This window comes from Hippocampus guttulatus, chromosome 1 (assembly GCF_054856545.1).
Source record: "Hippocampus guttulatus isolate MCC_2025c chromosome 1, RoL_Hgut_1.0, whole genome shotgun sequence".
NCBI lineage: Eukaryota > Metazoa > Chordata > Actinopteri > Syngnathiformes > Syngnathidae > Hippocampus > Hippocampus guttulatus.
This window is the reverse complement of record NC_141261.1, coordinates 31,605,627-31,633,476: the sequence shown is the minus strand read 5'-3', so window position 1 is coordinate 31,633,476 and position 27,850 is coordinate 31,605,627. Positions and strand designations below refer to the sequence as shown.

The window sequence follows — 27,850 nt, the reverse complement described above, 5'->3', positions numbered from 1 at the left end:
TTTATGTTGTATTCTTTATTTTCTCTGTTCATTAGTTACAACTTCATTTTTAATGGTCTGTACAGCACTGAAGGCACACAAAACCAAAATATAGAATGTGACATGACTATTTACAAGATGTAAAGAATAAATAATTAAATCAAGTTAGGTTGGGAAAAAAAACCCAGCAACAGCGTATGTGCTTACATGGAATCCTGAATAATGTCCAGGTTTACAAAATAAGTTGCAGACAGTCTTGCTGAGCGTCACGGAGGAGAGTCACAAAATGGAAATGCATTCTTTTGCAATCTCTCAAACCAGTCCAGTTTGCAACATATGTTCAGATCAGCCAAATTGGGGCTGATTGTATACATGTATTTGACGCAGGAGGAAAAACAATTCAGCAGGACTCGGTTGATTGTCATGCACTTTCTTGTGGCATCTGATTTGTGCAATGCATTTTGCAAGACAGTGGCACTGTATAACGGACTCTACTTCTAAGCGCTCTACGTATAGTTCATTTAGACAAAGAAAGCCTCGTCTATGTGACCTATCACATATCTGTATAAAAATAAATAATTATTCCGTGATACGTGGTCAGTGTATAGGACAGGAGAGGTGACAAGAAAAAACAAAACCCAAGACCCAGGCTTCAGTGTTTCGGATGTACAGTTAGTTCTATTGCCGACCCGAAAACCCCTCCACCCAACATACACCCCCCCCCCCCCCACTTTACCCCAGCTCGCAGCACAATGAGCATTCCGGTTCAAGCAATCCAGCTGGCTTATGTTGACAGAGGGTGGAATCAGGTCAGACCCGGAGTGAGGACAGACTGATTAAACAGCAATTCTAGGTCAAGTGGTGATTCAAATTCAATGTTTTCTAACATCTGCTTTATCCTGACCGAATGTATGTGTGTGTGGGGGAGGGGCAGGGGGGTTGAGGGCAGAGTCCTTTCCGATCAATTCATCTGGAAGCCGGATGGGTCAAAAAACGAGCGCCCGTTTATGTTACATTTGGCGAGAGAGAAAAAAAGTCCACCTTCCGCTGGCTGGCTACATCACATGGCTGTCAACCGATAAAATATCTGCGCAGTTACATTCTGTGCTACAGTTTGACATAAAGTGACGTGCCCGTTACAGATATTTCACACTGTGGTAAGTGGAGGAGGGCAAAGAGGGAAAGGCACTTGCTTCAAAACATCACACTGGGTTTGAATTTGTGACAGAGCTCAGTTATATGCCGGTTGATGCTCGACGATCTCCAAGTAGTCTGGCTCTGTATGTAAATTGGCCTTGAGTTCAAAGTACTCGTTCTTAGTTTGCTCGAGCATGACCTTGCGTGGCCGGGAGTACATAATTGTCTCCATTAACTTCAACTCCTCCTGGTGCCCTGGGCCCTGCCTCTCTACAGCAGGCTGAAGATGAGCCATGTTTTTTCGAAGGTACTCCGTTATTCCTAGCTGCTGCAACTCTTTCTCCCGCTCCAGGATATTCCTATACAAGGAATTGGGGTCTCCGAGCGAAACAAACTCAGCCGGGCATTCCCCTGCCTTTGGCTTGAACTTGGAGCTCGGGTTTCCTGTAAGTGGGGAGGTGTTCTCTTTCTCCATGATACTCCGACAGGCGTGATTCTTGGAGCTGGATTGGTCGAGGCCATAATCCAGATCGGTATCGTGATCTTTGTGCTGAGAGCAGTATGTGGGATTGCGACATATCTTCACAATGGGACTGTGCGACCTCTCCTCGTACAGTGTGGAAGACCCGGGTCTTTGTGTCAGTGTGTGGTGTGTTGTTTTCTGCCCGTACATGCTATAATGTAAGTGAATGGGGCTGCTGCTGCTGTTGTCTCTTGGGTGATCTCCCGCTGCTTTTCTTTTCGCTCTGCGGCGCCGCCGGTGCACCACAAACACAACCAGCCCGGCCGAGCAGAATATAATCATGAGGACTAAAACAAGAAGGCTAAGAATGAGCACGGAGAGTGGGACGGTGTCTGTGAGGGAGTTGAACAAGCCTCTGCCAGTGCCATCGGGGCCCAGCGTGGCGGTCACGCTTTCCTCGCCATCTGGAACCAAAGAGTGGGTGCCCAAACCAGTGCACAGCACTTCGTGGCGGAGGCTTCTAAGATCGGCCTGCATCACTTTCTTTGGGGTGTGGCACAAAATGGAGCCCACTACTGTGTCCTTTCTCAGTTTTTCTACCCACTGTTTCAGGCCAAACAAGTCACAGCTGCAGTCCCATGGGTTGTCCTCTAAATAAATTTGCTCTAATGAGTCGAGTTGATCAAGTACGTTGCTCACTGGCAGGTGCATGAACAGATTTTTCCTCAGATTCAATTTTGCGAGGGGTGCATTGCGAAATATCTGTGTGGGAAGAGAGCTGAGCAGGTTGTTGTTTAATGACAACAGATTAAGGTTTGGCAGGGGATTAAAGGTGCCTGGAGCAATGTCCTTGATGAGGTTATATTCCAGGTACAAGTATTCGAGGTTGTGGAGACCCACAAACATGGTGGAGTGCAGTTTTTCTATCCGGTTGCCATTCAGATGCAGTTTCTTCAAACTGCTTAAACTAAGGAAAGTCTCATTGTCAATATAATCAATTCTATTGTTTGCCAAATTGAGCAATTCCAGGCCATCATGTGTAACAAAATCATACCTGTAGAGTTTCTGAATCATATTTCCTGTCATGACCAATTTAGTCGGGCTTTGAGGAGGTACTCCGATATCGGACACCTTTTGAATTCCTCTGTCTTGACAGTGCATCAAAAACCCTGCCACCGGATAACTGTGACACGAACAATGCTCTACGCAAGGACTACTCGGAATGTGAGATGGCGTTGGTTGCTTGGCGTCGTCTTTGGCATCGCTCATTTTGGGAATCTGTGCCCCTTTGGACGATGGCGTGACAACCATGTCCAGTGACTTGGAGGGCTCTTCTAAATTAATATCTGCGTGGGACGGACAGAGAATTTCTCGCTTGACTTTAGCCAAGATGGTCCCCTTGAAGTTGCGCGGCGCACTGCAAACCACCTCCCCGATGGCTGACTGGCCCCTCATATTCTCCATCCAGATTTTTAAATGCAAAATGTCACAGTCACACACCCAGTCATTGTCCTCCAAGAGTAGTTCCATAATCCGGCCGATGTGTTCTAAAAAGCCAACGTAAGGCAGCGTGTGCAGTTTATTGCCTCGTAGGTCCAGGTGGGTGAGAGGCACGAAACGAAAAATGTTGTTTGGTAAAAACTCGATGGAATTGTCATTGAGGATGAGGACCTTGAGGCGAATCAGTTTATTGAAAGCGCCCGGTTCGATGACCCGAATGAAATTGGTGTCCGCTTGAAGAAACTCCAAATTCACTAGTCCTTGAAAAGTGTCCTCCTTGAGTGTGACGAGGAAATTCCTGTTGATGTGGAGTTTTTTCAGTGAACCGAGGGCACTAAAGACTCCTGGCTCCAACTCTTGGATGCTATTACCGCCGACGTGTAGAGAGAGGGCATTATTGAGCACTTCCATTTCTTCCGCATGGAGCTCAACCAAGTCGTTTTTGTAAAGGTTCAGATGGAAGGGCACATTGGACAGTACTTTTATTTGGGAGATTGTACTGATGTTTCTCTGCTCGCAGTTAATATAGAAGATACCATCCTTTGCCTCGCAAGAGCACAGGGAGTCACAGGACTCGCTAATGAAGGTTGACGGCATTAAGAGATGGGAATCTTGAGAGTGGGCCGCCCATAAAAACAAGCTGATGAAAATGATGCAGGGCAACATGATCAAGTCTGTGACACCTGTAAAAACAAAAGAGTGGATGGGGAGCAGAGAGGGGAGAACAACATTAAATTCAAATAGATTCACGTTAGAAGGTCGAAAAAAGCAATCAGTTGCAAGGTTTCATGATACCGTAGTTTGTGAAGCATCGCCAAATGCCTACAAAAGTGTACTGCAAGAACATTTAGCAGCAAAAGGGAACCCATATAATAGACTTCCACAACAATTTAGAGATAATACATATTTTCTAGTTCAAGGCTGAGAGTCAACCCAAAGACGACATCTTTTTCTTGTGACTCACAGTGGGATAATGGTGCGTTTGAAAACATGTCTCTCCTTTGACTCAGTATCTGGCCCGGCCTATGCCATGCATCTATATGACTCACATAGAGCGAGTCGGTTCAAATGTCAACTCATGTCTAGCTCAAGCGCACGTTTATAAGAACGTCCGAACCAGTTATCTCTCAACTGGACTGAATGAATACCAACGCAGGGGATGCTATGAGCATTGCAACTTCGGCAAAATGTATCCATTATTCTGATTCAAGTGACAACAGATCAAAGGCTGAATCCTTCTCATGAACTGTCTGTGTGCTATCTCGAATCAGGAATACTGTACATAACATCACAAGAAGAATGCATTCTTTTCAAAACTCAGCATCAGGAATGCTTCACGGCACGAGACCATGCAAGTTGTATCCTTTGGAGATCAAAACCTACCACTCCATTCATGCGTACAGTATTGTTCGTCGCTACTTCCTTATTCTCTGAAATTACTCAAACATGCGAGACTGGGATAATGTGTGTGTGTGTGTGTGTGTGTGTGTGTGTGTGTGTGTGTGTGTGTGTGTGCGCGCCAGAAATTTTCAAGCAAGACGGCTTATTTGGTTCAAAGTCCTAAGACGTAAACCATAAAATTTTGCTCAGACGCAACATATATTGAAGTAATTAAAAAAAAAAAATCACTGCTCATAACCCAAAAAAAGTCAATTTATGTCTGTAAAAAAATGAATGAACCCAAAAAAGTAAGGCATGCATTTATTTGCATGCTATTTTTTAAATAACCTTTGCATAAGTGTTTGACAACTAATAATGTGTAAAACATTGCTGGGAAGATAAATATGGACACACCGTTTTGGCTCAATTGTCCACATGGTTTGAAAAAAAAATGCAAATTGAGATGTTAATATACTGTATATTGCAATATATATTCATATATTCCCTTAATATATTCCAATTCTAAACTAAATTCATTCTTGGGGCAGTAACAGCAATTTTAATATCGCTAGGTTGAAATCACTAGTTTTGAGAAAAAAGAAAAACAACCTACCTGCATACCTGTCAAAGGTTCACAACAACCAGTGCGTTATGAAAAAGATATTGAGCCCAGACACTCAGGAACTGTTGACAGACCACTGGCAAGTAAATTGTAATTTATTTAATAAATTTATTAATTGCAGGTCTGAGATTTTCACCTATGAAAAAAAAGTATCACCTCTCAACAGATGAAATAGGCCCAAAATGGTCATTCAGCCTCAACCCGAAAAAAAAAAAACCACCTTTGAAGATCACATTCAGCATACAATTCATCTCCTGATTCATCATCAGAGAAAATGTAGCTCAGAAGTGGGCGTTAGCAGTCCGTCAGTGGACTGCTGACAGTATTTCAGGCCGACCCTCGTGGCCCAAGTCTGTCCATCATCGGCGACAGCCAGTCGGCGTCGAGAACGTGATTTTCATGTCAGACGTAGACGCCGAGCAAATGGACACTCAGCCAAATTTAAAAAAAAAAAACAACAACAAAAAAACAAAAACAGACACACGCAAGCAGACACTTCGCTGAATTAAATAAATTAAAAACAGACACGCACAGTGTGATGAGTGGTGAGTTAAAAATAATGTGACAAAATCATTGCGGTCTGTAGGACCGAAAGGTATACTGCACTGTTTTATTTTTACTGTGATAGTGATGAGGCGTAGAAAAAAAAGTAGTGTTTCCGGTGACTCGACCGACCGAGAATTTCTACGTCGAAAGAAAACGTTACGGTCAGCATTTTTTTCAAAGAACCCTCTACATTTTTGTGTAGAGGGTTTACATCGGTGCAAACTCTCGCGATATTCAAGTTGAGCGCGTCATTTGCCCTGTCGTCTGTCAACAACATTGAAACATGGCGGCGGCCGCGATCTGCGACGACAGTTTAAACCGGGTTTTCTGTGTTACAGTTGCATGCTCGCACCGTAATGTTAAGAAAATAGCATCCATTGATGTATCGAAAAAAATCAGCAAACTATTTGATGAACACCACGGGCCAAGTAAACACCGAGGGCGGAGGAGGACGTCGGCGGAAGCAGCGGCGCGCCCCGGCCCCCCGAGTCCGAAGCGGGGAGAAAACTAAATAGGTGCCGGCGGCGCCGGCCGCGGAGCGGCAGGTTCAATGTCTTCTTGTTTTATGTTTTATGGTTATTTTGTTTAAATGTTTGATGGAAAAAAAAAAGATTAAAAAAAAAACTTTGTCTGACCTACCGACCCTATGCTGAAATTTCATGTTACCGGAAACACCGGTAACATGTTTGTACCGGTTTATGATTGTGGCACGTGCCAGTGACGTGGTATGTCATCTGTCGTATATGTTGCATGAAATGATGACATCGAGGAGTGGTCAAAGAATTGAACAGGCATCTTAAAACATTTCTACTTCATCGTGCCCTTGTTTATGATGATACTAATGCAGCGTGTTATACCGGAGACAAATTCCTTGTGTGTTCTACATACTTGGCCAATAAAGATGATTCTGATTCAGCCAGATTCGCAACTACTGTCAATTACCACTGGTGGGAGGTAATCACATGCAAAAAGAGGAGTGTCAAACGACCGTGGACCTAAGAGTGCAACTCAAAAAAGTAGATGAGTCTAGTGTCAAAACCCAAGTATGAGCCTTTAAAATTATTTTGGTTTTGCATTCCAAAATCAACACAGACTACGACGGTGTGTTCCACTGTGCACACTGAGATTCAACTGCGTGGCACGGATTACCCACGGAGTCACATTTAACTCTCTAGTGCAGGGGTGCCCAAACCATTTGGACCTCTGATCGACTTTTCGATCAACCAACCTCCCGGGATCGCCCCTAACCTCACATGTGCGCGCGCACGCGCACGCCATGATGGGAAACAGCCTGACACGGAGGCATGAGATGCACCTTTGCCGCCTGTTAACTATTAAGCTAGCTCACACGTACGAATTGTACACGAAGCAAACTCTGAATGAGAATAATGACGATAAAAGATGTAGCGCAACAGCTCTGATCACAAGCTGCAATTGCAGACTGCTGAGCGCTAACAACTTCCGGTGACGTAGATCACGCACCACCGTAGGTTAATGATTTACCTGCTTTATTTTATTTTTTAAATATTTTTTCGTGAAAATGAGACTGATAGGATGATTAGGGTACATTCACACAAAAATATATTTCTAACATGTACAAAGACACACAAATGGTTGGTTTTTTTTTTCTTCTCCTCTACACCCCTCGGATACACTTGGGACCTGTCATAGATCTACCGGTCGATCAGGATCGACGTAATGGTCACCCCTGCACTAGTGATTGTAGGGTGACAACATGGTTTGGTGCATGAATACTGTATTTTCCACACTATAAGGCGCACCTAAAAGCATTCAATTTTCTCAAAAACCGTCACTGCGCCTTATCATCTGATGCGTCGTATATATGGATCAATATTCTGAATTCTTGGATGTAGTACTTTAAATGCTGTAAATTGCTTTGTTACAGCTGCAGCCGTTGTGAAAGCTCTATTATATAAATAAAGCTGAATTGTATTAAATTGTCTTTCCTTTTGCGTAGCTCCATAGAGTGCATGCATAGCGCAACTGCAGCCACTATCATAGCTTCTATTCTTTGCGCCTTATAAAGCGGTGTGTCCTATATATGAAAACAGTTGTAAAATAGAAGGTGCGCTCTGTACTCCAAAGTGCCTTATAGTGCGGAAAATACACTAAATTCAAAGGAGAAATTGATTAATTTTCATAAAGAAAGAGATGTTGGAAGTGGACATTAACTCTATATGGATTTCAAACATTTGCCGATATCTGGATTCCATGACGTCATGTCAGTTCTGTTACACTTTCTGCTTGATTTCGTGCTGGAGGGTCCCATTGTGGTGTGTTTTGAACTTTTTTCGGCTGCTATGTACAATTATGGATATAATTTGTGAAATGACAGATGCGAGGAATTCCACTTTATTTTGAGACCAAGTCTGTGTGTTTTTTGGCGAAAAACACAATGGTTAATGATGCATATTCTCGACTAATCATTTCTTTTTGTACACTTTGACCACAATCTAAACTTCAGAAGAGAAGTTTTGGAGAAGGCTGAAAATAAAAATGTTCTGATCTATTTTTGTACTGGAAAGTAACCTTTGGGACATGCGTAGCCTTTAGCATACTGTATGCTGAATGTTGGCGTAGGCGTGTACTCATCAGATTTACAATCTACATCCGTTGTTTTTGGTGCCAGTCTGCGTCCCGAATTTTGAGTGTATGTCAATAGGTGAATCGGAGGCATTACCTTTGCGGATGGTTGCTTTATGAAGTTCCGTCAAGTGGACGTGCACTACAGTGGTACCTCTACTTACGAACATCTCTTCACACGAAATTTTCAAGTTACGAAAACATCTCAACAGGAAAATATTGCCTCTTGTTACGAACAAAATTTCAAGATACAAAAGGTAAAAAATACATTATGGCTCGATACTCGCAGCTCCAAGTTTCCTGAAAGCAACATACTTATAGCTGCTCTGCCATTGGCTAATTTCCCAGTATCATCCTGGCATCCCATTGGCTAAGAGGGACTTCTACCGTATGTGTCTATGTGTGAAGATAGATTGATTGATGGATAGGTGTCAATGCAGTGTCCTCCACATTCACCCAGGAGGTGTTCCGATAGTTTTACCGAAATGTGAATCACCCAGAAAAAGTGTTTACCAGTCGAGCGATTGCTCACTATGCTGATGTTTGCCTTGGACATTTTTGAAGGGTTGTTAAAAGCGGACAACTGCAAACGTCCTTGGACCAGTTCTTTACAAAACGCCAGGCAAAAACCACTGCTGAGAGAGAACATGGACTAAAGACGGCAAACAACGATGAAGACGCAGTTAAAAGTTAAATGACCATCATTTTTAGTCTTTATTCTATTCTTAGTTGCTTTTTTTTTTACATTATGCACAACTCTCATTTATTGTGCAATTATCTAATTGTAACATGCATTCATACATTTTGAGACCCAATTGATTTTGTAAGTAGTCATATTTTCAAGGGGAATCAACCACAACATGTTTTTGACAAATAAGTTCTGTGCGCCCACATGCATAATTGACATGAAGTTTAGTGAATATTTGATCACGTAGTGTTGAGCTAAACTGTCAAGCCAACCTACAGGGCACGTGCGGATATCCACTGTAACGACAGTACACTACCCTGAGAGTGGGTGTGTTCGGAGAGTACGCTCGCCGCTCCCATTAATTTTCGAATGCAACCATCATCGTTGCACTGTGTCCTCAGTCAGAGCGCTTATTTCTTAAACCAGCACCTCGTTTAGATGAAGATAAACGTCGTACATGTGTCGCTTACCTGAAGGCTGCATGTTACCAACCTTGCATGTTACCATTGTCTTTTTCCCCATTTTATCAAAAAGATAATTCTTGTATCCAAATGCATTCACCTTCGGACCCTCCTCTGTTTCAATTGCTCATCAAAGAAGCCTCACCGCTCCTCACAAAGTGTGGCCCACTGGTGGGTGGGGTTACCAGCTGTTGGGCGCATTTACAGTATATGAAAACATGAATTTTCAAATAGACATACAGTATATATATATATATATAGATAGATAGATATCTATCTATCTATATATCTATCTATCTATATATATCTATATATACAGTATATGACATACAATCACCTAAAACTCCAAATAGAGTGGGGGCATTATTGTTTGTTTTTTTGTTTGGTTTGTTTATTGAACATAAAACATATACAATAATAATTTGACAGAAAATAAGGTAGATAAAAAAAGTAAAAAGAAAGAAATCAATCTTCATTCAACACAGTTATGTTCAAGGGAGTAGGAGGAAGTAAAAAACTTATCTAGTCCTACCCCGTTATGTGATTGTATCTAATAAATCATTTTTATATCAATCAGAAAAGAAAAAAGTAAGAAGAAAGAAGTCTCCATTAAGGCTCATACTTTACCCTTAACCGTGATATTTTTACAACTTTTGGTTTGTATCCGGATTATATACATCCACACCCTGGCACTCTTGTGTCAATTTTCTCTTGTATTCATAATGGATATTTCAATACCTTTCTCTATTTATCAACTTAGTTCTGATTTATCATTATATTTTATGTTTAGAATTTATCATTTTAACTCTGATTGATGTAGGTTGTTTGTACTATTTTTTGGAATTTGTTTTTGAACTCAGCAAGCGATTTACTCATTCTCAGGTCCGTTTCGAAATTATTCCACAGATTAACACCTTTGATAGATACACTTCTTTGCTTGATGTTTGTTCTAAGGATGAATCGCTATACTGTATAGCAGTACACTGTTCTTCAATCTTTCATTTTTCAGCACTTTTCTGTGTCTCACATCCTTGCTACAATATATGTTGGGCCAAGGTCACTTTCCAGACACAACACAGACACTGAAGCTCTGCAAAAAGTCTGAAGCATTGTTATCACAGAGGATATTTTCAGATAAACATGAGTGAAACACCAAGGACGGAAATCAAACATGACTTCTCTTAACGAAAGCAGACAACTGAATAAATAACCTTGTCGGTTGCAGTTTATCTAGAAGGATGGAAACGTTTACATGATATTTCACCACAGGGGCGTGCAAAATGTGTGTGTGTGTGTGTGTGTTGGGGGACACCAGGACATTGCGCCAAATCTCAGCATCCACATTAAGGTGGGCATACACAGCATGATTCACCCAACCCTAACCCGGTATAGACTTTCAATGGTCAGCACCAAACGTGTGTCAAATCTTCCACCGCCCCCCCCAAAAAAAAAATCAATGGAGCATGCATATTAAATCCAGCCTAACAGAGAGCAAACCTGACAATATCTCGAGACTCCCACATATTATAAGCACCCTAAAAAAATCCCTTTAAAAGCACATTTTTCTTTATCGTCATGCATACTACAGCTACTAATTATCATGATTATTATTACTATTATTATGATGATGATAATTATTATTACTCTTATATGAAGAAGAACATAACTCAATAATAAATAATACTGCAACTGACACTCCCCTAATTTGCCGATTGTTACCTATTTTGTAGGGCGGGGGAAAGAACTTCAAACAGTCGTCTACAAAAACAGGTCTACACAGAATCTTTGCCTTGAGGATAATCAGGCGGCACATTCTTGGCCATATTCCACACTCATTTACGGTCTACATCCAACTGTGAAATGTATTCAAACAGTCTACTTGCACCGTGTCTACTTTCGGCGACACGGTGGGCAACTGGTTAGCACGTCCTTCTCACAGTGCAGTGGTGTATGGTTCGATTCCAGCTCCAGCCTTCCTGTGTGGAGTTTGGATGTTCTCCCCGTGCCTGTGTGAGATTTCTCCGGGTACTCCGGTTTCCTCCCACATTCCAAGATCATGCGCGGCAGGCTGATTGAACACTCTAAATTGTCCCTTAGGTGTGATGATAAGCATGAATGGTAGTTGGTCTATGTGTGCCCTGCCATTGGCTGGCGACCAGTTCAGGGTGCACCCCGCCTAACTGCCCGAAGCCAGCTGGCATAGGCTCCTGCACTCCCGCAAATCTCGTGAGGATAAGCGGATTTGAAAATGGATGGATGGATACTAGCCCCTTCTCATGGTGGAAAGTTGATGCTGCCGTCAAGCAATGAACCTACTGTACAGCGTCTTGACCAGCGACCCACTCTCGTGAGCCAGTGCTCACGGTTAATTGAACCTCCATCATCACATCATGCAACAATTTTTGGTTTGTGCTGCACAAAGTTAGTTTGTGGCAGCCAAATTGGAAGTAATGACTGACAGAATAGCTGTGAAAAGACTCACAGAGCAGAACTAATGTAACCCATCTGTGACATGTTGTCAAGTTAACACACTATCAACCATTTTTTAACTGATTTATTTTCCACTGTTTTTGACCCATTTGTTTACGCTTGCAGCGGTATCACATGCTGATGGCACAAACGGACATTGTACAAATTTTCCATTTCCCTTCTTGTATTTATTTGCAAAACTGTTGAAGCACCCCTCTATTGTGTGGTTCCATTAGTGTCAAGTGTTGACACTGAGAAATCTACCTTTTACCACAAAACCGACATGAAGTGTAGTTAAATCGGCAGGGTATGTCAAAGACATTTTCATGTGTGACCGAAGAGGACAAGCAGTTAGTGCGCATGCACGCATGAACACAACAGCCTGACGTGGAAGCTGTACGGCAATTTCCTTTTAATACTTTATCAGCATTTTTATCCGTGGTCCTCATACCCAAAGAGCTCACCCAAGCACGAAATAAACCCAGACTATGAGCCGAGGTTATCTATCGCTGAATAATATCACAGCAGAAGCCCTATGTCAGGGGTGTCGAACTCATTTTAGTCACGGGCCAATTTGAAGTTACGTCTTCCCTCGGAGGGCCGTTATGACAGTGAAACCACAAAATTCTTACTTGTACACAACAAATTAATAGATGATTAGTTTTGAAATCAGTCAAGTCAATTATATTATTTGTTCAATTATTGTTCAAGTGAGTGTAAATTAGGTCACAAAATTATGACAAAATCTCAATGTTATTTTTTACACATGACAATTTGACATTTCATTAGAGATTTTAGCAAGTTGACACACATGATTTGCTTTTGCGGGCCACATAAAATGACTGAGTTTGACACGTGCCCTACATAGAAGGACAATAGCCTCACGCGTCTTCTGTCTGTCAACAGACTTTGTCAATATTCTTGGCATTCCTAAGAGATCACAGTTGCAGGGAACACCACGTCAGAGGAGCGTGAGAGAAAATGTCTTTCAGCACTTGTCTTCCTGCTTGACATTCACCATTCAAATATGCATCACTTTGCTGTTCAGACGATTCAATTTGCGGCTCTGCCGTAGCCCAGTGAGAGCTCGTCTTGCAAGCAAACACAGTCTATTGTTCAATCTTGTCTGAAGACCACAGCAAAATACCAATGTTAGTGCAAGTCTGACACAAACAAACCTCGGCAACACACAAAAGCTCATTGTTACATGAAAAACGGGCCATCGCAAAGCATGTGATCTTTACTGACGGCAAAACACCCTTGCTTTCGGTTTATTCTGTACGCCTCGCGCACAAAATGCCCCACGTGTTGCAGTGCTGTTTTTATCCTCTGTCAGTCTTTGCGAAGAATGAACTCAAGATAGCAATCTGAATTCAGACAGTGCAGACTTGAGAGGATATCATTATTCATGAAGATAAATGTGCGAAGAATGCATTGATTCTGCTTTTTTTTTTGCCACATGACAAAAAAAATCTTTCATTCGTGAATAAAAATAAAGAATACATTTCTTGAGATACACATTAAATATTGCAATATCGATATCGCAATATTCAACACACAGATCACGTTATTCCATAATTGCGCATCCCTGCTATGAGGCCCAATTTTCCTCTTCTCAACTTTTAAATGGTCTGTGAGCCATATCAACTTTGGATTCCAAATTTTAAAGAAGTAAATAAATAAATTACGCAAATACATTTGGAGAACAAAGAGTGGTCACAATTCTGGGATTTGCTTGGTTTCTGGTTGACCTGCAAAATCCGCACCGTCGTTTCTTCACATTTTATTCATGAGCTTCACCCTCATTAACAAGCCGCTATACCGGCATCCATGGTGATTTATCGAGCTTGACAGAGGCAATGATGAGGAAGTACACTTTATTTGCTAAACTTCCCAAATTGAATGGACCTTGGAAACAGGATCATACGTGTGTTGGAAAGCGATGCATAATTTTTAACACTTGAATGTGGGAATGATGTCATCGTGCGAAATGTTCTCACTCCCTTCCTGTGTGCATGTACAATTACCTAGACTTTAGTTTCAAAGTGAAAACATGCATGAATAGCATCATGAAATACTTCGGAAAAGGCGCCAAGTTCCACCCCCCGGTGCAATATTTTGCATGACGGACCGGTCCTCGAATGCCTTCAGGCTTGAGCTGTTCTTCACCACTTGAATTACTCGATTCAGCACGGCAACCACAATCAGGCGAAAGGCCACAGGGTACTGGCAATGATCGTCATATGATTCCCTCCGTAAATAGGTGTTGCTGCTGTCTCATACACAACCCTTGTCTCAAACGAAGCAACGCTTTAACACAGCACTACAGATTATAAATTATATTACTGACACAAGTATTGAAGCACGGGAAATGGGTTTGGCAATGAAAATTTGTTAATTACATCTCCCGCTCTATTTTTTTTAGGTTGAAGCTTCTTCTGAAGTTCTTTCACAGCAAATGACATGCTCTGATCACAAGGTCGCAGAAATGATGAAACAGAAGATAGCTTCCAGAAAGAAAATGGAGTGGGAGGAGGATGATTAGGATGTTGATGACTCATTAGCAATTGATTGCGCGTGGAAACAGTTGTCAATATTTGTTGGTGTCCAGTGACAAGCATGTGTATCAGATTTTTATTTTTATTTATTTTTTTTCCAGGAGGAATAAAAACAGGTTTTCCAGCAAAATACGTCAACAAAACACCACAAAGGACCTAGGCTCTGGTTCTGCCAGGACATTTGGGCACAGTGAAAAAAAATGTCATTTCAGGGCCCTCCACGTCAATGCTGCATCATGAAAATACAATTTTCTTGCGCGAATGTAGTCGGGTCCTGACAATCTACAGCCCCACGCCCACCAACGTCCCATTTGCCTTTTGTGACGAGCCTTCTGTATTACTTGGCTCAGGTAGATTAATTATTTCCTATTGACGAAACATTTCCATGATCCGTGCATGGTTAATGAAATTAACTCAGGAGTTTGGCAACACACAAAGTAAAACAAATCCTGTAGGCCAAAACAAACAATTGGCGCGTGAATCTGACTACTAGCTAATCACATACAGTACAAGCGGTAAGTCATACAATAATCGTGCCCAAAAGTGCTGACATTCCGTGGCGATAGTGGAATCGGTCTGAGTCATTGTGGTGAATAAAGCAGCAGCAGCAGTTTTGATGGAGGTTAGGGGGAGGGCCGTTTACAGCCTGTTTAGCCCCTCCAAGCATCGCAGGAATTAACAAAATGTCGAGACTCAGCTGTCCTGCATTGTCTCCCTAAAGGAATACGTTCAAGAACAATTCAGGAAGAATGCAAGTGAAAAGGATCGTCAGCCCATGTTAGGGCATGTCAAAAGTACAAAGCCAAGTCAACGAATCAAAACACAACTCTCTGCGCTTTCCCGACCTGTTTTTGGGATGCCTTGCAATGCTGAAAAGCTGAATAAAAATGCAAGGCTGCGAGCATTAGCAGTCAAGAGCACTTTTCAAATGTGTGAACATCACCACACAGGAAATAATCTTGCTTGAATAATGTTTAATTGGCTACAGAAAGCCCATCAATGCCCTGTATGCACTTTTCAGGACTGCGTTTTTATATTAATAGCGCGCGGCAAGAGGCACATCGACCTCACTACACACCACCAATAAATACATTTGCTTGGAACGAACCTGTTTCTTCAACTGCAGGAGAAAAAAAAAACATTGAATATTAATGAGATTGCGTGTCATGAATGCAGCCGTCCATTTTGGCGCCCAAAGCCCTGAATCCTCTCCAAGCAGCTTCTCGATTTGTCTTTTTTTCCCCCCAATCTGTGCTATTTATCTCTCTACACAATGTCTGCATGTATCACTGCAAAACATGAGCTGCCTTAAGAGCAGCCATCCTTCGACCGAGTCCCTTGGAGGTCAAACACCAACGGTCGCGTGTGGTCACTATTACATAAAGTCCAACTGCTTTTGCTCGCAGGCACAAACGAGAAGGGAGTCAAAGACAGTGTTACTTGTTGCATGCAGCCAGCCGCGGTTTCATTTCAAGTCACACACACACACACAACCCCCTCCACGGCTCTGTTGCTTGACTGTGCAGAAATGTGAGTGCATTTTTGTGCCTTTTTTATGCACTCGTGCGCACTCTCGTCGTTGCATGCAGTAGCGCCGTGCAGTGATCCGGGGGGCCAATTACTGAAGGAGTAAGGGTCTCTCTTCCAGCCGAAGTAATGGGAGTGATGGCTCACCCTACAGGGTTCAACACCGCTACTATGCCCTCGAACGTGCAATTGCAAGAGCGATTCACTTCAACGCAAGCCTGATTTCATCATACTTACGACAACCAAGGAATATCCACTTTTCCTTTTGCCACGCAGCACATTTCACCAAGCACATGAGTCTTTCTCTTTTTTCCCAACCGCTCTTGATGCCATTCGATGACCCAATGTAAACTTCAGGGGATGTCTGCCTTCTGTGATTGGTTAATTGTTCGTGGCATTTGCACAATGAAAGCTTCAAAGCTAAATTAACAGCACGGTGGAGTGTTCTCCCCGTGCTCGCAGACTCTGGCTTCCACCCACTTCACATGAACATCAGCTCCATCTCACCGCAACCCTAAAAAGCACTATGGAAAATGTATGCATAACGAGCGTTGCAGAACCACCACATTTTAGATTTACAGATGCCTGGATTTTATTTCAATCAATTCATGGTGAAGTGCGTTTTTAATTGCTCATATTCATAAAGTGGAGTCTCTGGAGTGCCTTTACAACGTTTAGCTCTGAAATTACACAATTAGTATTTTTTCTTGCAGTTGCCCATGTCGATTTTTTTTGGGGGGGGGGGGGGGGGGGCTGTATTGTGCACAACACTGTCCACACACAGAATGGCTGACAGCACAGACCCACCAATGACTATACTTCTTTCCAGACTAAATGGAAACACATGAGTTTAAAGTGGAAATCTAAGCTGAGCGCTTGTTGTTTTAACACATTAGCATTAGCTAATAGCATGATCAATGTTGGCTTTCAATAATCGATAATTTAATGAATGGGGGTTGGGGTGAGGTGAGGGAAGTTGCTTGGCGGTGCTTTTTCTTCAGACTTTGGCCTGCCACTTGAGCAAGCAACTCTCTCTGATTCAACTGAAAACGATTCACCTTGTAAAAAGTGTGCTGGGTCGGGTGTACAGTGGCTCTTTAGCATGGAATATGAATGCCCCTTAAAAAGACCGATTTCAACGAGGCTCATAAAAGAGGGTGAAAAGTGTTCAGTCATTCTTGATCTTTGCTGTATTTTCATAGAAGACTGTCATAGACATTTTACAAAGACACCTGGGGGTAATTTTATTTATGTGTGTGCATGCTATGGTTTCTTTAAGAGCAACTAGGGTTGGGTAAAAATATCGTTCAGCAAATCCATGTGGGACTTGTTAAAGTCAGCAGAGAGAGTGAAACTCTTACATGTGGCGACTGACCCCGACCTGACTATCACTTCTGACTTCGGTGAGACGAAAGAAATATTACGTTTACATGCGTTTTAATGTTTCAATACAGAGCTTTCATCATGTTTTTTTACTGTTCTCCAAATGCACAAATAAGTTATTGTGATTGTATTACAATTTCCCAGAGAAAATAATTCTTTGTTTACATGGACAGTACTTTAGTTGTTCAATGTTTTCACAACTTTCGTGTTTTTCCACTTTTGTACCCCATGTTCACAAATAAGTTCATCTGTATTTTTGTTTTTCATTTCCAGATGCTTTATTGCTCAAAAATATGATGTGACATGCTACGTGTTCATATGGTGGGGTTGAATTGTTCAAAATTGTGACAATTTACTCGGATTGGCGGGTGGTCCGGTGGGCCACTTGCTCGCATATCTCCCTCACAGTACGGAGGCGCAGGGTTCGATTCCGGCTCCGGCCTTCCTGTGTGGAGTTTGCATGTTTTCCCCGTGCCTAGGTGGGTTTTCTCCGGGTACTCCGGTTTCCTCCCACATTCCAAAAACATGCATGACAGGCTGAATGAACACTCTAAATTGTCCCTGGGTGTGAGTGTGAGTTCAGGGTGTCCCCCGCCTACTGCCCAAAGACAGCTGGGAGAGGTTCAAGCTCTGCCGCGCGACCCTTGTGAGAATAAAGTGGATCGGAAAATGGATGGATGGAGGGATGGAAGGACACTCCTATTGGTGTATTAATTTCTTGTTATTGAATTGATACTGACTATAATCACAACCTGAAGAATGAAAATCAAACTGAATCACAACCTGATGAATCGAAATAGAACTGAAGCGTGAGTAGGGGTGTGTACCGAGCACCAGTACTCATTTTTAAAAAGTGGAGCATCCTTGACAATTCTGTTCACGACCTTGGAGAAATTACTCCAATTATTTTCAATGTATTTAGATTATGTGAATGTTATTTTGCCCCTTCTACCTCTAGGCTATTTTTTCTAACTAGCAATAAAAGTCATATAAGGTATTTGTCTAAAAATCATGATGTCACAATCAGTGGCAAGCTAGCTCATTCCACTCCAGCGTCATGCACGAGAGGCCCAGGAACGGGTTCTTCTTGCGCCAGTGAAGTGCTGTGCGACCATATTACGATATGATTTGTAGTGTTATATCAAAACATCCATGGTGGCGTGCAACCTTACAATTTTTATAATGTTATTTGGATGCGTGGTTTTGGCTTTAGCATCACGAGGGCAACTCTAAGCCCCACCAACTCGGGCTTCGAAGCGGTGCCGCCGGCATTAAGCCCGTATCCCACTGAGCGGCGAGTGTTTGGGTACCCTAGTGAATGTTGATTTTTCGTTAGGTCGCAAACGGTTGCCAAGACAGCCAGTTTTAATGTGTGCAATCAGTTTTTCTTGTCACCAAGACTTACAAGCTCTATGAGATCTCACACATGACGATAAAAATATATATATATACTGTATATACTTATAATAATATTTTTAAAAATCACAGGTATAACAGTTTTGGATGTACTGTGTGCAGCCACATGGCAAAATCAGCACATCACACATTGAACAATTTCAATCAGGGACATCTCACAAAACCTCTCAAGATTTAAGAGTAAAAAAAAATGTCTGACAAAGAGGAGGCAGTGGTGACAGTTTGTGGTTTGTTTTTAGCAGAAAAAAGCGACATAAAAGCAAATGCCGCTGGCTGGTCAAAGGAATGATGGTCACGAGCGAGCAGAGACTTTCTGTTGCGCCATGATTGTTTTGATTTTGGATTCCCCCTCGTTCTTACTCGCTGTCTTGTCATCTCGCTTTCTGATTGGCTCCACGTCACTGTCAAGCGGCTGCATGGACGTTTGTCTTTGGGGCGCACCACACACAAGGATAAATCAGGCCAAAATAATCATGTTAATCATTCATAATATTCAATCATGTTGAATATTCACCGTTTGAAATCGGAGCGGCCCAAACAATTTTCTGAGCAATCTAGAGCAATTTGAAAACACCCCACATGGCAGGGACATTTTGCGCTATTACAGTAATCTTTACAATTGTTGAGAGGGGAGATTCGGGACTCACATCGATCTAATTATCCTGCCATGTGTACCAGGCATTCGGAGCACAGAGGGGTCAACTTCGCGGCTTTGAAATGAAAGGAGATTTGACTAACGTGCACTCATGCAGTGCAAACTAATGTCCTTTACATCGGGTTAGCTCAGTTGCTACAAACGTAGCATGTGAACGTCTTACTCTCTTGGCATGATTAATCAATTTACACTCATTGCATTCATTACACTAATGTGAAAATTTGGTTATTTTTGGTTTGAGTGATCTTGCCGGAAGAGGGATGGAAAGATGACATCATCTTTTCTTTTGCCAACTCCATTACTCTTCGCCTATCAGGCAACAGCAAGAGTTTGCCATGGATGAAATAAGTAGTTCACGCATGAATCTCACACATTGAGCACATCACAGCTGACTGCAATGTCGGTGTTCCATGTTTTGGATGGAAATGGTCAAAAATGTGGTTACAGTTCTCAAAGGTTGATGGTGACAATACAAGTAATCATTAAAAAGTCAAGGGGAAACACAAGCAAGCTTAACAAACATACAGAAAATGTGCACCTCGCCTCGTTGCACTGCAGCAGTTTTCTTGAACGCTAAATAATGGTTAATATAATGTCTAACCTTCCGGTGGTGATTTATTTGTTATTTCTTTTTCTGTAAATTATAGTTTTTTTCTGTATTCATTTTACATTAATGTTGTATTTACAAGACAAGTTAATTAATTTTTTTAAGTTGTGTTAATAATTTGTTTTGTGGAAAAAAAACAACATATGAAGACCGCTAAAGTACCGGATTGATAAGCAGTGTCATGAAGTGAAGGGTATCGTTGAAATTTTAACCATATCATTCCTAATCATGAGATACGTTACAATGCCCAGACATACAATGCATGCATCGAGATTCATGTGCATTCATCCATCCATCCATTTTCTAATCAGCTTTATCCTCACGATAATTGCGGGCGTGCTGGAGCCTATGCCAGCTGTCTTCGAGCTGTAGGCGGGGTACACGCTGAAATGGCTGCCAGTCAATCGCAGAGCATCATGCGAATTCAGAATTCAGAATTTATATAACTACTTATTTGGATATGGGGTGCAAGTGTTCGAGCCAATTCCACCTGACTGGTGACAAAATGCATATGGGACTGCCAGATTTGTGATTCAAATACTGGACATCTATTCACTACCACACCAGCTAACCATTTTGCCACTAATTGTCAATACCGCTTACCCATTAGTTTCAGGGGTCAGCTGGATTCTGTCCCCGGCAAATTGGACCAGAGGTCACCAACCAGTCGCAACCCACATATAGACAAACACCCAGTTACACACCTGACAATTTAGGGTGTCGAGTGAAGCGGTCAGGCATGTTTTTTGGTTAAGCAATGAAAACCCACTCTCGCACAAGTCCACACATAAGGATGGGAGTTGAAATTCAAACCCCGAACTTCACAAGTTTGAGGCTAACCAGTAACCATGATGTGGCAATTAACCGATGCTGGAATAAAATCAGAGGGAATGGCACTATTAATGCTCTGCATAATAAAGTAACCCAACAAATCATAGCGATGTTCAAAAAGGTGTTGCATCTAAAAAAGAGAGTGTTTGGGAGAGAGAGAGAGAGAGAGATGAAATGGAGTGATAACGGATAGACTCGGTTACTTTGGAGGTGCAGAACCGTTTAAAAATGTTACAGTGTTGAACCAACGTCGCTGCTTTCGGATATGTCATCATACGGAGTAGAGTGTACCTGAAGCGTCGGGTTAACGCAAATAGCCTTCTGTACACCTAACACGCCTACTATAATTACACAGTGACCTGTGAAAAGCGAGAAATGAATTTCGGTATTGTTGGACTCAAGGCAGTGAAAGGGCACAGCATGAAGCTGCGTTGTGCCGTCGATTGTGTCTAAGGGGCAACCAACCAGGTGTCCTCAAGGTTAGATGCCAAGTTCAAGCTTTTGGTTTTTTCCCCCCAAAATATAGATGGAAATTGGGAACACGTCGCGTCCCTTCCTGATCTAAAATGCTCTACGTTACAGGCTATGGCAGTTTGAAATGATTATTGATGATTGATCGGATGCAGTGCATACAGTATGTGCATCACAAAACAGAAGCTTTCCGAAAGTTCATCTAACTAACAACTACATTTGTAATAAAATTGAATATACAGTGATCAAATTCAATGACACTGAGTTCTTACCAACAAAAAGTGATGGGGAAGAAGCTATTCCAAATGGCAGCGCGCAGTGTCCATGAGTGCGCGGAAGCGAGTCTCTCCGCGGTGAGGGTGAACTTCTTCCTTGAGTCAGGTCTCCACTTGCCCCGGTCACTGACACGCTGTCACATGCGTGGAAAAAAATGAAAAATGCGCCTTCTCCTCTGATGCCGGGACGATGGGCGACACTAGTCCTTCGCCACCATCTCCAGAGTGAATGGGTTTAAGTTCACAGTCTAAAGGAATTAAAAAACAAAAACATTGAAAAGTATGGTGTCGTGGAATAAAACGGCTGTTTTGTTTATTGTTTCTACATAAGCGCACACCATTTTAACCAAAGGTGTGTTCCGCAACGTTCTGCTCTCACAGCGCCGAGCGATGTAAAGCGTGAACAACTCTGCGACGCCTTTGCTCTGCTTCCTAATTTGCATGCCGTGGAGGTGCAGCGAAAGGGGAGTTAGATCAAGCCTTAAAGCAAAAGGCAACTAAACATCCGGTACAGCTTGGCAAAATAAGAGTATTAGGCTGTATAAACCCTCATAGCGGTGGCCATTTTGACAGCAATAATGTAACTAACAGCTGTATTTCATAACGTTTTAGTATTATGTAATACAGTTAAATATTATAGCGGGCTAGAAGGAAATACTAATATATTTGCACAAAACTATACAAATTACATGGCTTTCAAAACAAGAACTTCCGGTTTTTACCACTCCAAACGTGTGGTCTCAGCATACAGCAGGGAGATGTTAGACTAAACTCCCTCCTCTTGAGGTATCTTACAGAAGGGGGGGAAATGAATTGATGAGCTTTAAATAGCTCGGCTGCAGCGTCGTTCAAATGGTTACTGTTATATAATAGACAGGTAGCAAGAAAACAGGAAACATATTCTATGGTCCAGTGGAAGATATCAAATATGAGAGGGGGATAAAGGAAAAAATGTAAAATGCAGAAAGGGTGAATGAAGTGTGTGCATGTTTGTTCACCTTTGAGGCTGAGACAATCACTGACCTCCCCATGGTTGCGTATTATACTATGCTGTCCGTGATTCCATCTCATGATTCTTTATGACAAAGCCCAAATGGTCACTGATTCATACTTCGAGATTCTCTGCAGCCTTGACATCGTGATCGCTTTCAGATGCGAGGAAATGTGGCTTCACTCAGTTTAGAGCCCAAGTGGGTTTGTCACCAGATTTCGGCAGAATTACGTTCCCATCTGGAGCATCAGCAAATGTCTACAGAGCTTTACCTGTGACCCAGTGTGAGCATACAATTGTCAAGTGAATATTTTTTTTTCCAAATTAAAAGCCAAAAGATGTTGTTTTTCTGTTTTAGTCATTGTTCAAATGTCAATGCCATGGATTTAAGAATGCTTTGTTTCAAATGACTTTGTATAGCAGCTCTTTCAATAACCCGCAGACATGACTGTTTGAGAGTAAATATACTGTAACGTACTCTATCCTCTTAGTGGCGCCTCGTGGGAGAGAGCTCTTAAGCTTCCTCATTTCATATGGTAATGAAAGCAATAAAGCTGTGTACTGGTCCAGGATTCAATTGGGTCAGCAAGGGTGAGTGATGTTTTGAACATACTTGATATTGCTGATAGATTTTATGGATCTGGACTCATTGTTCCATCATTTGGATTTTTAACAGAGATGTTATTTTTGGTGTGTCACATAATTTTGAAGTGTTGACATCAAAGAAGCACTGAACAAATACTGAAGCCAAACACAGATTGCGGATTAGCTTTCTCTTTTTTTTTTTTTTTTTTTTTTAATATTGCATGCCCAAGCACGCCTGACAGTTTGGTGGCAGAAAGTAGACAAGACTTTAGACCAGGCGAAACCACGTCCAAGTTGTATCACAGGTAGTGTAATGTGATTTTTGTGGATTTGGTCCAGGTGCAGGCAGATAAATTCTGTGCTCCGCTGCTACTATATGTATGGTGGATTTCATTATGTTTTAGTCATAAACATCAGCATGCAGCGAACCCTCTGTAGTAATCAATGAATTGAATGCTTTATTATTATCCATTCATCCATTTTCCAGTTCGCTTATGCTCACAAGGGTCTCAGGCATGCCTATCACAGCTGTCATCGGGCAGTAAGCAGGGTACACCCAGAACTGGTTGCCAGCTAATTGTAGGGCACACGTAGACGAACAACCATTCGCGCACATGTTCACACCGAAGGATAATTTAGAGTATTCAATTAACCTGCCATAGATCCATCCATCCATTTTCCGAACCGCTTGATCCTCACTAGAGTCGCGGGGGGTGCTGCAGCCTACCCCAGCTGTCTTCGGGCAGTAGGCGGGGGACACCCTGAATCGGTCGCCAGCCAATCGCAGGTTGAATAGAAGTATATTTTATTATTTCATTACTTCTTACATTACAAGGTAACCATTCATTGATTCATTCATTTTCCGATCTGCTTATCCTCACAAGGGCCGCGGGGGTGCTGGAGACGATCCCAGCTGTCTTCGGGCAGTAGGTGGGGGACACCCTGAACCAGTTGCCAGCCAATCGCAAGGCACACAGAGACGAACAACCATCCACGCTCACACTCACACCTTGGGACAATTTTGAGTGTTCAATCAGCCTGCCATGCATGTTTTTGGAATGTGGGAGGAAACCGGAGTATCCGAAGAAAACCCAAGCATGCCCGGGGAGAACATGCAAACTCCACACAGGGAGGCCGGAGCTGGAATTGAACCCGGTACCTCTGCATCGTGAGGTCGAAGAGATAACCACTTGGTCACAAGGTAACCGGTTTACTAATATTTTACAAGTAAACTCAACTAGTTCCGGTTTACAGTGTACTATGTGCGTGCCAGTGTCCTGCATGCAGTCCAGTGAGTCCATTGTACTTTCGCCATCAAGACCACAAGCCCTTCTCCGCTGAATTTAAAGGAAAGGAGGATAGTCGCTTCAATTGGCCAGGAATCAAGTCAACTGTGTTCATTACCACTCTGGTGCAAGCGTCAATTTGAAACAGCATCTGTCTACGAAAGTACCAAAAGACAGAGAACGCCATCCATGCACAACGTTAGCCCAACCCGGGAACGACCTCCAAGCGGTGTTGGGCGTGACTTCGGGCTACGAACAGTTCCCGGTCTTCAGCCGACCACTGGGTCTGCAGGTACCCTGGTCGCTGCGGCTTTAGGAGCCACTTTGGGACCCAGTTGGAGGTTGCTCGACAGCAACAGCAACAGCAACAGCTGCACAACATTAGACTGTACTTTGCGCTACACATGCACTGGGCACAAAATGATGTTGTTGTGCCATCTGTTCTTGTCATCCCTGCTCACCTTGTGTACCAGCCAATCAGATTTTCTTTGGTCTTGTGCAGGCCTTTCTACGTCTTGTCAGTTTGAATTGACTTCCCTGTTTTCCATGTTCTCTACCTCTGACAGTTATCAAATGTCCTGTTACGTCGTGTTGTCTGTCATTTGTGGTGGCGTCTTGTATTTTGTTGTTACTTTGAAAAGTGGTCTCGGGGACTTTTATAGTCATTATTGATCCTGCATTACCTTTTGAGATTCCGCAGAAATCTGACATTTCTTGCCTGTTCCTTAACTTGAGGGCTCTTTCTGAATCTGTGCTTCTACTGCTTCAGCACTGTGCAGGTGTCCACTTTCCAAACCACTCACGTGTACAACAGAGTCGTATTGCTTTTTTACAACAGAATCGGTCTTGTTATCAATAAAGAATAATGCAGTAGTTTGATGGCAAATTAAACAATGGACATTTGGGTTAAAAGTTTGCATTTGCATAATGACACAGCCATTCATTTGGGGATTTAAATTAATTACTGGATGTGACTTAGGGCTAGGTGGGTGAGCATGTCTGCCTCACAGTGCAGAGGTACTGGGTTTGATTCCGGGCTTTGGCCTTCTTGTGTGGAGTTCGCATGCTCCCCCTGTGTTTTGTGTGGGTTTTCTACAGGTATCTCTGTTTCCTCCCACATTCTAAAAACATGCATGGTAGGTTAATTGATCACTCTTAATTGTCCTTTAGTGTGATTGAGAGTGTGAATGAATGTTTGTTTATGCGTGCCTTGTGTTTGGCTGCGAACCAGTTCAGGGTGTACCTCGCCCGAAGTCAGCTCGGATTGGCTTCAGCACGCCAGTGACCCTCGTGAGGATTAAGCGTTTCCGATGGTGGATGGATGGGTGTGACTTAAATGCCGTGCCCTCAATAGAGTGGATTTGATGACATTTCCAACATTTGTAATAATAATATGAATAATAATGATAATCCTAATAATGCCTCTGAAATGCAGGTATTGCAAAGGCAAAGCCTTGTGTTATTCATCCTTTTTAGGTCATCCTTTGGTTTTAGCGAAATTCGTGCTCCACATGCAATCTTGCCTTTGTTTGGACCCCAAGGCCTTGTCGTCTTCTTCTTCATTTTCTCCATCCCATACAGCGCTGCGTCCGCCACACTCTTACTTTCCCTACCTCTGATGTCACAATAAGTCATCTTCATGGGAGCAGCTTAGTACCTAAGGAGCCAAGAGAGTAATACACAGCTGCACGATGGGATGTACAAGACAAGACAGCTATTGGTCGTCGACAAAAAGCATTACTTCCTTTTTGCATCAGCATCTTTTTTTTTCCTCTCTCGGTTTCAGAGTGCGCGTGTGAGCTGTTGAGGTCATTTTCGGTCACGCGGATATTGTTTCTGTAATAACATAACTCATCTTTTGTCTTGCAGATTGGCATTTATGCAATATCTGCACTAGGGGACGAAGAGTCATTTCCTGCGAGAAATCTGACTGGCAAAAGAAGTGAGTTCGACAGTCAAGTTATTAGCGTGACAATGTGGTGCTCTCTTAAAGATGATCTGAATTTATTCTTTAACGTGGAGAAACACAGCAGACTAGTCTTGCAGATTGAGGTTCAATTAAGGGTGTGTGGGGGCTCATTACGTCCTTCAAGTCGAAATCTATGTGCCACATCAGGCTCATTGGAATCCAAGGTAAATCTTTCCGGGTCCGTATGTTTTGTAAACATTAAAATCAAAGTGTCAAGGGGACAAAGGCTTGAGCTTTGAGGGTACCACATCAGAGACAAGCCAGAGTACCCTGACATGTACAATAATGATCTTCTTCTCCTTCTTCAGTCGAGCTCATGTTTCCGTAAAAGCACATCGAAAATGAGGTCATCTACTTTTCCATTTATTGAGACAAGCAGACTCCAAAGGGTCACCCCGGACATAGAGGGAGTATTCTTTGTCACGACACTGCAGCCTTTTCTTGACAAACACGCTAAGAGGCGTCACTTTGTGATGAAGGAAGCATGCTAATTTCCCTCGCTGACTCTCGTCCTGGCTTGGATAGCATGCTTTTCCGCCACACTCTGTCAACCGGCACACGAAAGGTCTCATCACTGCCTGAGATATACACATCTATCTATATCCGTGTCATGTGCACCTTGTGGAAATTGAGGGTTAGCTCTCTTTTTGTTTCCCTTTTGGTTGGTAAAGTTTAGAGTGGCACCACAAGGCCCGGCAGGCTCTTTTGGGAAATTTTTGAAAGTGAAAGGTTTGTTTTCTACCACATTGACCTCACACAGAAATGACATACGGCTTCTAATGAGATACTTTGAGGTTTGCATGTAAGTGCTGAGGGGAAAGAAAAACATGACGCGACTATAAGAACACATGCTATTATGGTAGCACAGTGGAGGTACCACGGCTTCCTTGGACATTCTAAAAAATATGCTTTTTATATGTATAAGTGAAGTTATGTATAAGTCAAGACTCTAAATGGTCTGTAGGTGTGAGCATAATTTTTTTATTTATATATTTATGCCTTCATGTATTTTATGCAATTCAGTTTGCTGCCCTTATTTTTAGCTGTGTGTGTTCAATGCACTGCATGTTTGCACTGTGGTTGAGAGAGGAAAATAATTTCATCTGTTTTGTATGTTGCACATAGAGCATATTTGACAATCAAGCTTGACTTGACTTGTAATGAGGAAGCATCAGAAACAACTTGAGGTTCAGCATCTTGCTCAAGTACACTTTAGCATGGTGACTATGGGCGGAAAACAACCCCTCTACCACTGAGCCCCTCAAAGTCACCTGCGATCGACTCCAGATCCTGTGTGACCCTGATGAGGAGAAGTGGCATACAAAATACTGTGGGTGGATGCATGCCGTTAAAATTGAATGATGAAATGCATTGGGTACAAAATCCACCTCCCTCGAATTTCTCCAGAGCCTCATGGCAGACACCTTTTGAATGTTAAATGTACAAG

At 42.5% G+C, this 27,850-nt stretch overlaps 1 protein-coding gene across 1 annotated transcript; it reads right to left on the bottom strand.

The window, feature by feature from the left end:
• Nucleotides 1-21,990, bottom strand: slitrk6 (SLIT and NTRK-like family, member 6). The gene is made up of 2 exons (XM_086126241.1): nt 21,570-21,990; nt 1-3,762 (listed from the first exon to the last, which is right to left on the bottom strand). The coding sequence occupies exon 2, from the start codon at nt 3,743-3,745 to the stop codon at nt 1,211-1,213; it is 2,535 nt and encodes an 844-aa protein (XP_085982367.1). The 5' UTR covers nt 3,746-3,762; nt 21,570-21,990; the 3' UTR covers nt 1-1,210.
• Nucleotides 21,991-27,850: the final 5,860 nt, after the last annotated feature.

Coding starts and splice junctions, on each gene's coding strand:
- slitrk6 (XM_086126241.1), bottom strand. CDS start 3,745: ATGTTGCCCTGCATCATTTTCATCAGCTTGTTTTTATGGGCGGCCCAC.